This window comes from Zeus faber, assembly GCF_960531495.2.
Source record: "Zeus faber genome assembly, chromosome: 12".
In the NCBI taxonomy this organism is placed as follows: domain Eukaryota; kingdom Metazoa; phylum Chordata; class Actinopteri; order Zeiformes; family Zeidae; genus Zeus; species Zeus faber.
Window position 1 is genome coordinate 4,104,503 of NC_137196.1, and position 18,820 is coordinate 4,123,322.

At 42.3% G+C, this 18,820-nt stretch overlaps 1 protein-coding gene across 1 annotated transcript in view; it reads left to right on the plus strand.

Moving 5' to 3' along the window:
• xkr4 (XK related 4) overlaps positions 1 to 8,902 on the plus strand; it is a gene marked incomplete at its 5' end in the record, with an annotated part of 78,521 nt that extends 69,619 nt beyond the window's left edge. The window contains 2 exons of the mRNA XM_080011462.1: positions 2,713 to 3,067; positions 8,260 to 8,902. Of these exons, the coding sequence (XP_079867588.1) occupies positions 2,713 to 3,067; positions 8,260 to 8,860 (956 nt within the window). The 3' untranslated portion in view covers positions 8,861 to 8,902. The remainder of the gene's footprint in view (positions 1 to 2,712; positions 3,068 to 8,259) is intronic.
• Between the last annotated feature and the right edge of the window lie 9,918 nt (positions 8,903 to 18,820).

Below are 18,820 nucleotides of genomic sequence, written 5' to 3' on the forward strand. Positions count from 1 at the left end.
TGAAGCTACTCACCGCTCTCGTTCATAAATAATTAAGGCTGTGCCAAGGCAAGGAAACTAATGTGATGAAATTATATTTTCAGAATGGATGTACAGATTAATTCTGCTTCTCTTCCTTCTTGGGTTGTCTCCATGTCTCTTGTTTCTTATTCTCTAATCATCTGTCAGAAATAGGGAGAGAGAGAGAGAGAGAGAGAGAGTCTGGTTATATGCGCAGAGCCATCAGCACCCCTTTAAGCACTTACATGGCCTATATGCAGTCACACAGGCGCACACAAATATTAACCTCTCCATCACTGCAGACATGCAACATTTGTTTGCACTCACATCCTCTCTACTACTACTCTACCACACACAAACACACACACACACACACACACACACACATTGTTCTGCTCTGTTATATGTGCCCAGGTTTTTTGTTGGTTGTAATTTAATTAAAGTCAATTTAACCCTAACGCCTCAAACTACATCATAACAGAACATTCAGCTGTGGTTTGGTTTGGATCTAGATCCTCAGGATCTTTTCAGGTAAATTGACTGGCCTAGAATTGTGTGTACAAGATTATTCAGCTATCTTCGAGAATAGATATCCTACTTGATATAAAAATTACTAATTGTAAGGATTTCTTAAGGGAAATATTTCACTTTTTTATGGATAACAGTAGACTTTTGATCCAGCTCCATTCTGAAAGAAGAAATTGACATCTTTCCTTATTTGAAGATCCAATACAATGTTTTTTGGACTGTTTTATAAGCTTATAAGATATTTTTGCATTAAATTATTTTCTTCTTTCAAGAACTCTCACCCCTTTGGCAAAACATTTTGAGCTGGATTCCTCTCCAAGTTAAATCATGTACTTAGACAGAGCTTTTTAGACATACAGATATTTTTTTGTACTTAAGAACGGTTGCTTTACATTCCAGCAGGGCAGTAGGGATTGATCAGACCAGGGATGCCAGATGAATTCAATTACCTGCATTCTAATAAGGACTCAAGGCTCTGTTATTGTCGCCGCAAGCGACTCATTGCGCATGCACTACCAGAGAGCATGAGCATATATAGTTGTGCGTTGCCGTGTCAATGCTGTGGCAGTATTCTCCTGAAAGACTGAGATGGAGTGAAAGGGGAAGGAAGGGAGGTAGAGTACAAGAAATGATGTGGTTAAACGAGTGCAAAGGAAAAGCAAAGAAGCAGCACAGCCCTAGGAACAACACTCGTCACCGCTTGACCCACTCCGGCAGCCATTTCACTGCCCTCTGTTCCTGCAACGTTGGTGCACGAGAACCTTTAGTTGGCCATTTCTACAACAAAAATGTTCCATGTCAGAAGGTTCTCAGCGTTCTGAAGTAACCAACCTCTTTTCAAGGGTCGATTTGACTGAACCCGATTTGACTGGGAGTCGTTTCTTCTGAAGTAAGCTCTGTCTCAAAACAGTTGCATAGAGTATGCATTTCTTTAAAATGTTAAGCTGTTGGGATGATTTAACGCAGAGTAAAGCGTACACCCTGAAAAATGCTCTAGAATTGCCTATTTTACTACAAAGATGGCCGAGGTGACAGGGATTATTGCCTGTGGCACAGCAGCTGCTCTTGCTACCCATCCCTGTTATCTATTGAGACGCTCCTTCAAAAACCTTCTGACTGCGAGGGCCCGGCAGAGAAAGAGAGGGACTATCAGAAACGACTTTCATTGTTTGTGCAAAAACCCCATATCCCAAAGAATATGAGTGCTGAGAGTGGGGATAAAGTAGTTGTGTGTGAGTGTGTTTGAGAGTCAGTTATTGAGTATGTTAGATGAATGACGGTAGAACTTATTGTGATGCAGCTTGCATTCCACGTCTACTCACAAAGCTCAGTGCATGTTTTCACCCATATCCACAGTTACACATCTGATGGATTTACGCCCACCATGTTTTCTGTCTTATTTCATTCCACTGCTGCAGTCGCTTCTTTCCCGGAGAACTGAATACTGTCCGCAGCCTCAAGCATTGGATTTGAGATAGAAGCCCCTCTTCCAGACCTCTGTGCCCCCAAAAAACGATTTTCTACAAACCCCAATAATATTCGTATATTTCGTTTGCCATTCAATTACAATCCGATTGGCTAAATCGGAGATGAGGAGAGTGCAATTGACCCACTTGAGAAGTCTCGCGTGGCCCCTCTCCTGGCTGGTTACAGAAGAATTTTAAACGTTTTTCTGTCTGTGCCAGTAGGACCAGAGTGCAACTGCTTCGGTAAAAATATTAGCAATTGTGTGTTGCTGTCCTGACAATTTGTCCTTTTTGCTTATGTTATGCCACTATCATAGTATACGCCGTTAATAATGCACATCCACCTTATGGAGTAGACATTTAGTGACATTGAACATCAGAACATACGCATTTGGGACGAGCACCAACTCTGGATTCTATTTGTTGCAACATTACTGGCTTCAAATTCCCTTTAAACTTGAACAGAAACATATGATTGTAGAATCTAACAATTTTACAAAGAAGGTCAGAAGAATAGAGTCAAGCTTAATCAAATTAGCTCAATTAATTGCAATCAGGTGATGATGTATAATTGTGATGGCTTCAGTCCGTTCATATTTTTAGATAGTCAACAATTCCAATGGATCTTTCTGCCCCACATGTTGTTGTTTCCTCCATTTGACTGATTGTCTGCATATCTCTGTGCCTTTCTCTCTGTACATGTGCTGATGCATGCCAGGCATGACGGCGGCCGCCTCACTGGTATCCCTGGCGTGGGCACTGGCGTCCTACCAGAAGGCTCTGCGGGACTCACGGGACGACAAGAAGCCCATCAGCTACCTGGCTGTGATCATCCAGTTCTGCTGGCACTTCTTCACCATTGCGGCACGCGTCATCACCTTTGCCCTCTTTGCCTCCGTTTTCCAGCTGTACTTTGGCATCTTCATCGTCCTGCACTGGTGTGTCATGACCTTCTGGATCGTCCATTGCGAGACCGACTTCTGCATCAGCAAATGGGAGGAGATAGTCTTCGACATGGTGGTGGGCATTGTCTACATCTTCTCCTGGTTCAACGTGAAGGAGGGCCGAACAAGGTATTGTATCATGGACATTATGTAATTCAATTTTCATTGGTTCATTGTAACTAGAAGCAGCAAAACTCCTCAAAACTCTTTTCATGCATGTGTTTTTCACAGATTCCTCAGTACAGGGGACTACTTGTTACCTATTATCCTGCATAGTAATATGGTGGAGCACTCATTTTATTTTTTTTGTTTGTAAACCACAACTTATTTTGTGCATTGCGTCCAAAAGGTTTATCTATTCAGGCAAATTTTGGTTGATTTGATGTCATTTCAAGACACTGGGTTACATGGAACCAGAGTTGGAGTCCCAGGTTCAGACAGTAAAGTCCTCTGCAGCTCACTGAGTCAACTGTGTGGATTAGCACAACCCAGTTATACAACTAAGTATGGCCTCATATTTGTGCCAGAATTCATGAGCACAAAATGAGTTCTACGCATGCAACTTAAACAAACACGCAATCACACATTGTTTTCCGAGCGCTTTGACAGCACTCATGTGCCTAATATCTCTGCTCTGTAATATCTTTGCTCTCCTGCTTACAAAACGTCTTTCTGCTTGCTCGCAGATTTCTTCTTGGCGTAACTGGGCAGAGCCAGGCATGGTCATTTTATCCGTAAATATCATTGGATACAGCCACTTGTATTATGATTGCCGTTGTAACTGAAGAGGGATTGGACTGACCAAACAAAGTCTGTTCCTTAGAAATCTTCAACTAGAAGGCTATTGGCAAGTTATTTTCTGGCGTATAGACCAATTCCATTGTTTACTAACACATACGTACGTAACAATACCTGGGTTCTTAAAAAGTTGTCTTGTGTTAAAGACTGCACATTGGACAATATTTTCACAGTCTTAGTTCGCTGCATATCACAAACCATAGTCCAATAGTCCAATAGTCCAATATCTAGCGCAGGGGAGAGTGTGTCTAAAAAGTGCTAGCACTATAAAAGTAATTTTATAGGGATCAAAGGTCATTCCCCTTCTTTTCACAACAACAAAAATAACAATGTGCATCTGAAAGGAAGAGGTAGGGCCACTGATCAACATTTGTCTGAGTGTGTTTCATTCAGTCATTTAGGATCCCTGCCACATCATACTGCTGCACCTGTGCGGCACTTCATACTTTATGTTCAACAAAGTAAACTCTAATTCAAAGGCAATGGACATTGTATCCTTAAATATCATTGGTAATGGTTACTGCCATTGCCACCATTTTTATGATTGCCTGGAATGTAAATGGTAAATGGACTGCAATTTATATAGCGCTTTTCTAATCTTGCGACGACTCAAAGCGCTTTACAATACGTGCCTCAGATTCACTCATTCACACACACGCGGTGGCAATCGTACAAGGCGCACACCTGCTCATCGAGAGCAGGGGTTCAGTGTCTTGCTCAAGGAGGAGCCAGGGATTGAACTAGGAACCCTCTGATTACTGGGTGACCTGCTCCACCTCCTGCGCCACAGTCCACATGTAATAAGAAGCGGGACTCCAGACAGAGCAGGAGAGAGCCTCGAGGGGTTTTCAAAGTGTGAGACAGTGGGCCTCCCGCCAGAACACCAAGTCAGCTGCGCCCCCCGTCTTTTCTTTTAATATAACAATAATAATAAAATATTACACTTGGTTGTAAAATAAAGGGTTGCAACAATAAAGGGCTGTTTTTGTTAATGTTGAGAATGATAGGTTACTTAAATTACTCATTGTATATATTAATTACATTATACACAATATAGAATAAATTAATTTGATATAAAATTATAGCCAGTTGCTGATCTCCAATGCAAGCTAAACACATTGGACTGAATTGACTGAAATCTGCTTATATGTGATTTTTGTTATCACCCCTGGCAGCTTGCTGCCGCTCCCTGTGGTCGCCTGCGCCAACGATCTGTGTAGATTACGCACATTTTAGTATTTTTTTTCCTTTTACTACGTCATGTCCATCAAAAGCTAATCGGCACTGATCTCCTACGACCGCAATACACTCATGGATATTAAAAATTCCCTGAAAGAACAACTTTGGGACATTTTATCCACTGATCCAGAGTGGCCGGCAGAGATTCTACGCACCAACATTATCAACAAAGACCATAGCAAAAATGGGTTCGCTGTTCCACGGGAGCACCGCTGGAGGAAGCACCGCAGTAAAGCGAGGCGACATTGGGATCAGAATGAGGATGCAACCCTACCGTCCACCTCTGCCCAGCATCCTTCTTGCCAATATCCAGTTCCTGGAAAATAAGATTGATGACCTTCGAGGGGGGGGGGATTACATTCCAACGGGACACAAGAAACTGTTGCGTCCTCTGCCTGATGGACACATGGCTGAACTTGCTGTTGCCAGACCACGCCATACGTACAGCCGAGTCCTTCTCCGTGTTCCGCACGGACAGATCGGGGGAGAAATCCAAGGGTGGAGGCCTCTGCCTCATTATCAACAGCAGCTGGTGTAACCCCAACAACATCAGGATTCTCTCCTGCTCCTGCTCGCAGAACCTGTAACAGCTGACCATCTCATGCCATCCATTCGACCTCCCCCGGGAAGTCAGCATGGCCATCATCAGAGCCATTTATATTCCACCCAGGCGGCCACCGACAGCACTATCTGACCTGTATGATTTGTTGTGCGGACTTCAAAACAAACATCGTGACGCGGCTGTGGTGGTGGCTGGGGACTTTAACAGGACGAACCTTAAAATCATTCTGCCTAATTTTACACATCACATGTGCCACCAGGTGAGAAAGAACTTTGGACCACTGCTACACACCGTACAAGAACGGAATCGAGACTGTCTCACTCCCTGATTTCGGGTAATCCGACCACGCCACCATCTTGTTGCTTTCTATTTACAAGCCCTTCATCGTAAGTGGGCCAGTAGTGACAACGGACATAAAACAGTGGTTGGACCAATCAGAAGCTGTGCTACAGGACGCTCTGAGTGACTTGGACTGAGACATGTTCCAATCAAGTTCGAGTGACGTCAGCAAGTTTATGGACGTTGCTATGAGTTTCATAGCCACGATAGCGGACAGTACGGTGAAAGTTTGGACATATCCTAACCAGAAACGGTGGGTCTATAAATCCATCCACGGTGTTCTGAATGCTCGCACGGCTGCTGACAATGACAGTCTTGTATCCGGCAACATGGACAATTACAACGCGGTGTCCTATAAATTGCGGAGTGCGGTGAAGGACGCTAAACGGACATACAGACACAGTGGAGCTACAGAGGGGGCAATGAGACTCCAGACGCTTATGGCAGGGGCTGCAGACTATTACTAACTACAAGAGCAGCCCCTCCCCAGCCAAAAGCTTTCAAAACCATAGTCCCGAATGGACTGGCTGTCAAGCTGCTGGAGCTAGGACTAAACACTCCGCTGTTTGCCTGGATCCTGAACTTTCTCACAGCCAGGCCCCAGGTGGTTAGGGTGGGGAGGCACATGTCCAGCACCCTCACCCTGAACACAGGATTCCCACAGGGCTGTGTCCTCAGCCCCCTACTGTACTCCCTGTACACACATGACTGTGTGGCCAGGTCCTGCTCCAACACCATTATCAAGTTTGCTGACGACACCGTCATGGTGGGCTTGATCACCGACAATGACAAGAAGGCCTACCGCGAGGAGGTGACTGACCTGTCACTCTGGTGCCAGGACAACAGCCTACTCCTGAATGTCAGCAAAACTAAGTAGCTGATTGTGGACTTCAGGAGAGGATTTCAACCAAGGACACACACGCCGTTGATGATTAATGGGACTTCTGTCGACTTCTGAGCAGTTTCAAGTATCTGGATGTCCACATCATGGAGGACTTGACATGGAATATACATACAGACACTCTGGTGAGAAAGGCGAGGCAGGGTCTTTACCACCTCAGGCAGCTGAAGAAGGTCTCTGTGGGGATCCTCAAGTCCTTCTACTCTGGAGCAGTGGAGAGCATCCTGACAGGCAACATCACTGCCTGGTTTGGGAACGGTACTGCTCAGGACAGGCGGGCCCTGCAGAGGGTGGTGCGTTCAGCCAAACGTACCACTGGAACTACCCTCCCCTCCCTGCAGGACTTAGACACCAGATGGTGTAGTAGCAGAGCCACAGGATCATAAAAGATCCTAACCACCCCAACATGGACTGTTCCAGCTGCTGCGGTCAGGAAGGCGCCTCCGCAGTCATGCAGTGAGGACAGAGAGACTGAGACAGAGTTTCTTCCCGCAAGCCATTAGAACTGTAGATGCTGACCTCACCAGGGGACCCCACTGAGACACACACATAGGCCCCACTGCCTTACTGTACTGTATGATGCATACTGTACTGCATACTGTACCACTGTACTGGGTTATAGCATACTGTGCTGTATTGCTGTTCTGTTTGGTGTTACTGTAGTGTTGTGCTGTACTGTTGTATACCGTACTGTATATTTCACACACTACCTCACTTTATTCACATGCCACTTTACTGCACATATCTGTATATACACAATAGTCTATCACTTTTATTTCTATTTTGTATTCCTACTGTGCATATTACCTTTTTTTACTCTTATTTTATTCTATTTACTAATTGAATTGTGTTTTAGGAATCAGTTAGTTTAGTTAGTTAGTTAATCAGTTTGCTATTATGCCAGTTAGCTATTGACCAGTTTGTACTTATTGTGCATAATCTCCAGGTGCACCGCAATGCCTTTTCACTACATATACTATGTAAGCTTGTATGTATATGTATGACAAATAAACATATTGAATCTTGAATCCTGAAATCTTGAATCAATCAGTTATTCAATTTGATATACAGTAAATATGTTGGTGGTGTGGGGATGATGTGGTTTGAGCAGCCACACCTGTCCTGGGTGTAGGTAATTGGGGCCCGGGATCACAGTGGCTGCATACCTGTTGCTCATTGGTTGGTCTAGTGAGCAACAGGCAAATCCCCCATCCCCACACACACTAAGGAGTGGAGCCTGTGTCATGACACATGTCTATCTGCTCCCGACTACTTCCACCCAGCCCATGCTCTACAATAAACTGTGTGTCTGAAACCCCGTTGTCTGTGTCTCTGTGCCGTAGGTCCCTGAAAATGCCACTTGGGTGGTGTGTGGTAGGCGAAACTGCCGCAATATTTTATTCCTGTTTCTATCCTTGTCTCTCACTATCCGGTCTCTGGATTATCTGCTCTAATCCAATGCTCCCTCTCTCCCCACGGCAGGTGCCGTCTCTTCATCTACTACCTGGTTATCTTGGTGGAGAACGCCGCACTGAGCACTCTGTGGTACCTCTACCGCCTGCCACACGCCACCGACTCCTTCGCTGTGCCAGCGCTCTGCGTAATTTTCAGCAGCTTCCTGACCGGTGTGGTCTTCATGCTCATGTACTACGCCTTCTTCCACCCCAACGGGACACGCTTCGGCCGCTCACCTAGTGGCCAGGCCCTCGACCTGGACCCCACCGCACAGTTCTCGGCATTGCCAGCCGAGGGCGCCACCAACTCTCTGCGCTCCAACCGCGGCGGGGCTGCCACGCTGGAGCGCGACCTGGGAAAGTACTCAGAGCGTGACGGGTGCATGCCGGTGTTCCAGGTGCGTCCCACGGCACCCTCGACGCCCTCCTCCCGTGCCCCACGGCTTGATGAGACGGTCATCAAGATAGATCTGTGCCGAAACCGCTACCCGGCCTGGGAGCGCCACGTCCTGGACCGGAGCATACGCAAGGCCATCCTGGCTGTGGACTGCTCCCCAATGCCCCCCCGGCTGCAGTACAAGGACGACGCCCTGGTGCAAGAGAGGCTGGAGTACGAGACCACGTTATAGTCCGATTCCATTACCATATTGACCCCGGTAATATGGGTGCGAGAAGTGAAACGGGGGTTTGTCGGAGGGGGCCGATCCTCTTTTTAGATTGACAGTGGCAATAAGAAAACTGTACCAACCAACTATATCTCTCTCGTGTACTCCAGCTATTTCCTTGTTAAACTTTTCACTTTGCATTCCACCTTGTTGCGAATCGGCACAAGTACAGGGCTGCGTACAATACAATGGTTTCTTCTGGGAGATCAGCCCCCTTTAATTTTTTCTTTGAATTATTATTTCGTTCAGGGAAAATGTTAAAATGTAAAAAAAAAAAAACAACGTACACAAACAGAACACAGCGGTCTATTTCTCAAAAGGAGTTAAAAGGAGGAGGAATATGACATAAGTAAGTACGCTTTTCAGATGGGTTTCATTTTAAATGCCGTCCAAGAAAAGCTGCGGTGGCATTACTGTGTGACTTACTCTCCCGTCAACCCTGTCCGGTACTGATCTGGATTTGACGCGGTTTACTCTATTTTCAAAAGGTTGTGTGATGTTCCAACTGGCTGCAGGGTACGGGCTGAACAAGTACACTCTTATCTCCTGTCTCTACGTCATCATCAGCAGTGTTCTTCTTTTGCCAAAACTAAAAAACAACAAAAACAAAAACGAAACAAAAAGAAACGGGTTCCATCCATCGTAACTTTCCTCCCCCCGGGTTCCGAGGATCAGGGAACGGCCACAGAAGAGTCCAAAAGACACCCGTGACGCCGATTCAACTCAAACAGAGAAAGTGAATCGCAGAAGAAGCAGAAGAGAAATTAACTGAGGATTAAGATGTGCGGATGCTGAAGTAGCCTGGGTGGAACAAAACAATCTGTGAATCGCTGAGAATGGATCGATTGGGGGAATGGACAGACAATAAACCAAACACACAAACACACAGATTCAATGCCAAGACAAAGCTTCCTGGCAGCTCTACGGATGTACCGACGCATCAACTGACTGACGAGATGCTGCTGCATGGCACGAAATGACCGCTTGGCTTGCTCCCTGGGAAGGAGGAGGCGAAGGAAGAGACTGAGTGCGGGGGGGTGGAGGGTAGATAGGGAGACATGGATAAGAAAACAAAGAAATGCATCAGCGGAATCTGAGGTGAAGGGAAATGGGACGAGGAAAGTGCACAGAAACCATAGTTTCTAAACGATTGGTGGCTGAGGAAGACGAGGAGATGAAGAAGAGAGATGGGAAGCGAATGAGGGAGGGGCAAGCAGACAGTAAAATAAACTGGCAAAAAAACAAAACAACAAAATATGAAACAAAGCACCGGGATACTCTGATATAACATGCAGTGTTTTGTTTTGTTTATACTTAAGAGATTATGTAGGTAGAGTGTACTGAAGTCATATGACTGAGCACGCAGTCACAAATGGAAGTGTGGTTGGGGGTAAGATGTGTGTGTGTGTGTGATTCTACTGTTGGTAAAGAGTAAGACGCATACATGCACAAATGTGATAAACGGCTCGTTTGCCGTCATTGGATTTATTAAAGGTATACATTAAGCTTTTCTCCGGGCTGTCTCCCATCAGCTGGAGCTAGTGCTCACAACATACAGTTAAATGTTCTCCACATGTCTAATACTCTATCAATCATACTGTATGTATCATGGTATATCACGGTGTTCCTTAAACGTATAGTTTACGCGTGGAAACATGCAAATAAGTGAATCAGATTGCTCAAGGGGTGATACCCCAAAGTGAGTAGCTAGTAGGCCGGCAATATAGGTGACGGCAATCGTCATGAAATCCCACTTGAACCGCCCCCCCACTCACGAAACACCAGACTTCAAAGAACCGTGAACCGTAAGATGGAGATCAGCTGGCCACACAAAAAGCAAAGCTCTACACATCCACCACTGTTTCTTTGAGCTGGGAAAAACATAAAGCGATCGCGCCACAAGCCCCGCCGGGCACCCCACATGCACGTCATCCGATATCCAAAAAGTAAACAACAATATGGTGTCTTTTTAAAGGTGAGAATGGCTTTCGGCATGAAGGACCACAGCTTCACAAACAAAAAAAAGTTTTACATTTTCTTTTGCGGGGCGGGGAGGCGTAGTTACCTTTGTTCTTTTTGTTCTAAGGATAACTGGGGAGAAGCAAATAGCACAAAATGGGAAGGAAGGAAATGAGCGTAGCAGACGACCGGACTAGTCCCATTCGTTACCAAACCAAACAGGGGAGTTCTATGCCCCTCGCTCAAGCTGGGCCCCACTAGTGAACATGTTCTCTCCCCGGTGTGGCCGTCGTTGAATCATGTGAATCGGGTCATGTTGGAATGTCACTCAATGTTGGTTACGTTTTTGCCGAAAAAGTTTGTGCCTGCTTGTCACACCGAACAAATTTACAGTATGCATTACTACCGATAGAATTGTTTTATTATCTAGGCTTTTAAAAGGCATTTAAAGGTGTATAATTAAGCAACTCTACACCAGAACCCTCATTCTTTAGGCTTCTGTTGGCTCAGTGTAAAACACTGATGGTGGACCCAGGATGCAGTAGGTACATACGCCCAACTAAAAACAAAAACAAAGCCTGAGTAGATGTAGAGTACCATTTAGTTTTACTCCTTAAATTCGGGGTTGTGTTTTTTCAGTGTCTTATTTAAATGAACTTTGATATTTGTGACCCTTGGTCTTAGGCGTTTGCCTTGTTTGCTGCTTGCTTATACTTGCGTCTACGCTTCTCTCAAAGCAAGGAACTATCTTCAGTCTTTGTTTGTTTTTTAACCAAGCACAAATTTTAATGTTTTCGTTTTTCTTTTATTTTCTTTCTGACTTGTAATGTATCGGAAAAGATGATACTTATTACAAAAGGCTGCTGGGTGAGAATAGCCAGTTAGCTCTGATTAGCCGAAAAGCACATGTAGTGGAAGACCGGGAAGGTGATTCTCAGGGTAATTGGCAGTATTTAACTCCCTTCACATTGCAGGGAGTCCTCAGTTTCAAGTTCATGAGAAAAGAAAAACATTGCATTAAACACCTGAACTGCTCTTCTTTATTATGGGGCTGTACTTGAGTGGTTTACAGCAACAATGACGCAAACCTTGCCTGGTTACCATGGCAACAAAGTTTCCATATCATCACCGCTATGAAAACTATAACCACTTGTAAACCCAAATACCATTACCGCAGGAGTAAAGTAACAAAACTGAGAATTCAAAAGCAAACCCTGAGACTCTACACTGCTGTAGAGTTACACTGGCACTCAAAAAGGTTTTTTATTAATTATTTAAGATGCTTCTGTTGGTTCAGTTGTCAGAAAGGCAGAAAATAGATTATTACCATTATTCCACATTATTGTTTGTCTTTCATTGCATCATCACTAAATTACGACATTGGTTTAATGTGACACCATTTTGTAGACTTATCTTGCAATGACTTGAAGGTATAAGCTAAATCTAACAAACCTTGGTTTGATTCTAAACGTGGGATTTTGAATTCTGAGAAGTTTGTCTGATGCATATTGATATCTGGTACAATTCCACATGATTTCTGTTGAGCATCAAGTCACGTGATCTTACCAAAATATGAACACAGAAGCTGATTTGGTCACCTTGCCTGCAGTGTTTTACTGCTGCCATATCAGCAGGTCGCATTCTCGATTCAGTTATTCACTTAGTAAATGCCATGCACTTATTTCCAGGAACTGATATAGAAATATATTTTGGATCTAAATCAACCCCTCATTTGTAGACGGCCGGTGGTTCAAGCCCTTTAACTGAATTCCCGACACCCAGGAATCAACCAGTTTTGATGGCGGCACTGGTCGTATAACAACTCAAACAAATGGCAACAGGTCAACTTTAAATCGACTTTTACTGTCTTTAGTATAACAGCCACACGCCTGATGTGCTGAGTCACCGCCACAACAAGCACACAGGGTTCAAAACGCAGTCTTGTACCAAATTCATGGCACCGATTTCCCATCTTGGAAGCAGGTCAGGATGGTCTGCTTTATTTGTAAGACAGTGTCTTGACTTCACTTGAACCCCAACTGTACCCATTTACACATCGAAAAGACCTTTTTGAAGGCTGCGGCTGAAGAGTCTTCTGTTTGATTGTCCCCACGATACAGTAAAAGAAACGATTACGTATTAGGTGTACATGCGAGCTACCTCATCTTTGGTACCGGACAGAAATCCTTCCGCCTGATCGCTGGTGGTGCAATTTTCTTCCGTCGGCCTATTAATAGAACTGGGACGCATGTTGGTGCTACACCGGTCAGACCGCGGTGTTTAAAGCTAGTCGCTGCTCATGGACTGGACACCAGAAAGAATTCGGTGCTCCCTGTTGTCTTTTATTTCCCAGTGCCGGTAGTTTCTGGCTGCTGTGAAACTCAGTTCATTAATGCTTTTAAGCTACGTCAATGAAATTAAGGAATGAGTTGACTGGTGTGTACCTGCTCACAGGATGCGAGTGTGTTGTTATCTTGATCCCGGCGCAAATCACAGGAAAACACCCTCGCTCGCCCAACGGCAATTCTAAGCTGCTGTAGAGGTTTTGTTTGCCTTAATTAAATAAAATACATCCTGTCTTTATTTCAATCTTCAGCGTTCGTAGGGAAACATTATTTTTGCGGTGCATAGATCCAGTTACTAGGAAATCTGATCAAAGTGGTCCGTCTACATGTGTGTGCTTGACTATTTTTTTTCTTGTGTTTGATTTTGACTTTATTTGTTTACATTACCGATCTGCATTACAGTAAAAAAGAAAGTTACTGTGCTTCAACTGACTACACAGCTGTCGTCCGGAGAAGGTGTGTTGGTTCTTGAGTTTTACCCGTGACTGGTATAAATAGCGAAGTCAGCTCTATTTGGAGTCGTGTAGAACACTTGTGGTGGCGGTCAGTAATGCATCAAGTCACCCAGTACTGTTAAAGCAGTACTGAAAAAAGTAAATCCTCCACCTCAAAGCTCCAGTGGCCGCTGCATTCACTTTTGCTCTCCGATATCAATGCTAGCTAGTACCCTCATGGTGGTTAGAATCTGCTTCGTTCATCACTGCGTTCCATGGTGACGTTCACTTACAGTACTAAACACACCTACTTTTTCTGTCTGTGAGTAAAATTGCAGGGGAAAGCAGGAAGTGGAATTGGCCCGAGGCTGACCTTTTAATCATCTGTTCGGTTTTTTGTTTTTTGTTCCAGCCTTGGTATGAGCACAGTAACATGAGGGGCGGAGAACGTCTTGTTAGACTTGTATAATCACAGTGTACAGATGTCCATTTTAAAAACCTATTTGATTGCGGAAATGGAGGATCACAAATCGTAGACTAAGAAAAATTTTAAAACCTTATCTTATTTGTAAATAAATGTATGCAAAATGTACAATGTCAAAGAAAAAAAAGAACATTCCTCTCTTGAGTTCTGGCTGTGAAGGGTGTCTTTAGAGGATAGATTCGACATGACAATGTACTACAGAATTAAAGAAAAAATAGTCTGGTGTATGTGGTGTATTTAAAAAAAATGACAAATGTTTAAGAAAAAAAAGAGCTAACTATTGGGTGAGTTGCATTCTGTGATGGAAGTCTGAAGTGCTAAAAATGCATTAAATAGGAAAACGTACATTTTACTGTAAAAATCAATGAACAGTGATGAACATGATGAACATGACATTTTTGTATATATTGGATTTTGTAAATTTTTATTTGAATCTAATGCAACACAAAGTACCAAAATTAATTTAATAAAGTACACTGTGGCCATTTTCCTAGCCTTAAGGTCTGTGTGTGTGTGTGTGTGTGTGTGTGTGTGTGTGTGTGTGTGTGTGTGTGTGTGTGTTTTTTTAAGGGGACACAGTTTTCTGGAAAAGTCAATTTTTTCAATCTTACTGGGATTCAGACGAGAAGGTCAACACAATTTGCATCCCTGTGTGTCCTGAACCAACATAGTGATGTGCCTCATGCTAATGTGTTGGCTCAATACAAGGTGGCAAAGGGAAGCCACTAGCCTAGATCCTGCGAAATGAAGGAAATACACCTTCCGGCGTCTCAAAATCTTATTATGATGGGTAAGAAAAAAAAGGTATTGATTCAAATGCACATACATCCATAACTATTTATTCGTCTTCAATTATCTGCTGAGAGGGGTTGCCAGATCAGTCAGATGAGTTTTGTTGACAGTAATGTTCTGATGCAGGCATTACAGTTCATACCTGGCAACCAACTCAGTTGAAGCAACGCTTCACAGCTAATAATCATCTGATGGGTGAATTGCTTCTGGGAACAAAGTAAATCATCACAATTGTTTCGTGTTGAGTTCAACTTTGGTTAACTTTGACAGGTAAAAATGGACTGGAGCCAACAGAATCCTAGAGTAACAACTTTGTTTGTGGAATAATCAACGAAATAATCTGAGGTGTCATTGCATGATAATTACTTGACAGAAAGCTTTGGTCATATGAAATGTTGAACTAGTTCTAATTTGTGCCTGTGGCATTGCTTAAAGAGGATTTATTATGCTCCTTTTCACCAAGTTAATGTATGGTCTCTGAAGTCCTCAAAACATATTTGTAACTTTTTTTTTTGCCGGAAATACCATTCAGATTATGAGCCATTTTACCAGTCGTCCAATCCACCCTGTCTGAAAACGGGCTGTTTAAGTGGGAGGAGCCACCCTCCCGAGGCCCCTCATTCTGTGAGCCAGTGGTGTTTGAGCATGGCTTCCAGGTTACGTTGTATTTAGTCCGTAACTTTCAATTATTTCCCTTATCAATTCACCAAAATCTGTTTCTCAACAAATCTGAGGTGAGAAATAAGCGATCCAGTTGCTGAATCTTCACTCATTAGATCTACAAGGCCACATTTAAAAGTTTGTTCCGACTTTCACTGGGGTTCCGGATTAGCGTAGAACTTGGAGCATTGCAGGATACAGCCAGGCTTGAAGCTTTTCATTCTATTACTGAAACTTGGGAAAATAAAATTAAATAAATCTAGTTTTGTTTGGAGAAACGCAGAGTGGATAATGTACCGCAGCCAACAGTAGTCAACCTACCGTGGAGACACACACACTTTTAAACTTAAAACACTTTTACTTTTACTAACGCTGCAGTTTTGTCACAGACAGTTGGTAATAATTCCTCTGATTTGTGGTGGTCTCTGCAGCCAACAGAGTACTTCCCATGATTAGCTCTTAGCTTCGATGCTCGCGGATCCAGTCGTGCTCCAGCCGTGGGTGGAGTTACTCAGATGGTGGGCAGTTCTAATTCTGTGTCTCAATGCTACGTAGTACTGAGACACAAAGCTGAATGGCTCGTTTTAGGAAATGTTTTCTGAAACAAACAGCTCACAATAAACTGACTGGGTTGTCTCATTTCACAGTCCGTGTGTTAGTAGGCCCACATTTATGTGCACAAGCACTGAAAAAGTGAGTTTTGCATAATAGGTCCCCAGGCCAATCAGGACTTATGTCAATGACCCAATGTGTTAGGTCACATACAAACGTCAAGGCATCCTGGGACAAAATCATATAAATTCACTCTTGTTCCTGCCAAGATGGCAGCCAGGCTCAACACAAACTTGATGCTTCAAATCATCTCTTGACACTCACCAACGGGTGTCAAGGATACTACGTCTATTTTTTTCCTATTTTCGCATTAGCGACATTTTTAAATGTTTCTGTTTATAAGCATGTGGTGTGGTGTGTGGATGGGGGTTTAACCATGCTACTCGTTAGGCCAGCCAATGAGCAACTGGTATGCAGCCTCCCTGACCCAACCACCTGGCTCCAGGTCAGGTGTGGCTGCTCGAACCATCCCATCCACACACCACAGTATACTTTTAATGCATAATTTATGAAAAATAGCGTTAATTCCAGTATTGACTCATAATTTCAGTAACTTGGTATTTCACCACACAGAAGAGTAGATACTTAAAATAAATCGGCAGACACAGTTGATAATAAAATAGATTTATTTATAGATTCCTTCTATGTCCTCAATTGCATCATTTTTTTCAATGGACCTCTTCAAAGTGCAAATAGTATATATTAACATCTACATTTCACAATACTTGTATGAAAACCTCAAATCGTCAATATAAATTACAAGGAAACAGGCAACTTTTTCACAGAAGTCTCCTCTCCATTTAAATATTGATGTTTTCTTTGTTTTCAACAAAACTCAGTCATATCAAGGCTTTTGTTTTTCCAGAAGAAATCTATATGTATAAATTGGCAGCGATACTTGTAAGTGTGCAAAATCTGTATATTTACAGATTTGGCCCTTTGGCAAAAATAGACAACAGTTGTCTTCATACTGTACATGGCAAAACACAAACATACATATGTGTTTGTTGACGAGATAAGATGGCTTAAAAAGGTTGCTTTTACAGATGCGCAAATACGCGCAGACAATGACATATCAGAAACCAAGATGAAATGTTACGATCGCATTTACAATGACTCAGGAGGTTCCCTCTATATATAGTTTTAAACACATTCTACTTATATTGATAGAACCATCTCCATGCGAGAAAAGAACAAGGAGGAGTTTCAAGGAGTTTCAAGGGTTGACCACTGATTATGGTTTGGGTTGTCCCAATAATGGGAAGAATGACTTGATGTGATGTATAAAAGCAATGGCATGTTGCTTCAAAGTGTAGTTTCCATAATTGTTTTGAAGCCAGAAAAAATAGAAATATCAAAGCCAATTTTTACAAATCATTGGCAAAAACCCTGGAATGTTATAGAGCTCAACAGCAAGTTTCCGGAATTGAAAATCCAATTCATATTCTGAATCGAGGATTTTGATTACTAGCCATAATGTCGTAACCATCCAAGGTAGACTTAGCACAAGCTATGAGATTGTGAAACAATGGTATATGCTCCTGTATAATTCACAAGTCTGTATGATATCAACCTTGTTTGAAGAAAAACGTGTTTTATTCGCAATGTCATGGAGAAGTACTACACTACCCACATGGAAACCATGGAAGCGTTTACTGCACTGCATTGACGTGCTATGTCGTTTTAAGTCACTGTCGGCAAGTGAGTTACTACTACTACAGAACTCTGATCATTGATGTTACGTTTACCACAGAGCAACCATCGTCGTTTCAGTCAAAGTCGTTCACTCTTAAAATAATGAATTAAGCAGTCTTGTACGCTTGCCTTTAATCCATTTTCTTTTTTTGCCCCAAATCAAATGTTTCATGATGATGATTCATCTCGTGGTTGGTTGGCTTGGTTCCAGACTTAAAACTCTTTATATAAGTATTTTCTGGAACGTCGATGGAGTGAATGAATGGGAAATTCACTTCCGGTAACAACGATCACTGTTGCACTCTATAGAGTGGGAACGTCTTCCTGGAGCCGTTGCGCAGACTAAAATATATATATATATATATGTATATAATATATATATATATATAATATATATATATATGTATATAATATATATATATATATATAATATATATATATATGTATATAATATATATATATATATAATATATATATATAATATATATATATTATATATATATATATATATATATAATATATATATATATATATATATATATATATATATATATATATATATATATATATATATATATATATATAATATAATATATATTATATTATATATATATATATATATAATATATATATTATATATATTATATATATTATATATATATATTTATATATTATATATTATACACACATATACACACACACACATATATATATAAACACACACATATATTTATACATATACATACACACCCACACACACACACACACATATACATATATACATATATACATATAGACATACATACATACATATGTGTGTGTATACATACACTACTCACAAAAAGTTAGGGATATACGGCTTTTGGGTGAATTTTCAGGATGAACCTAAAATGCACTATAACCTTTACAGGTGAACTTAATTTGACCTTCTCTAAACTTTTGA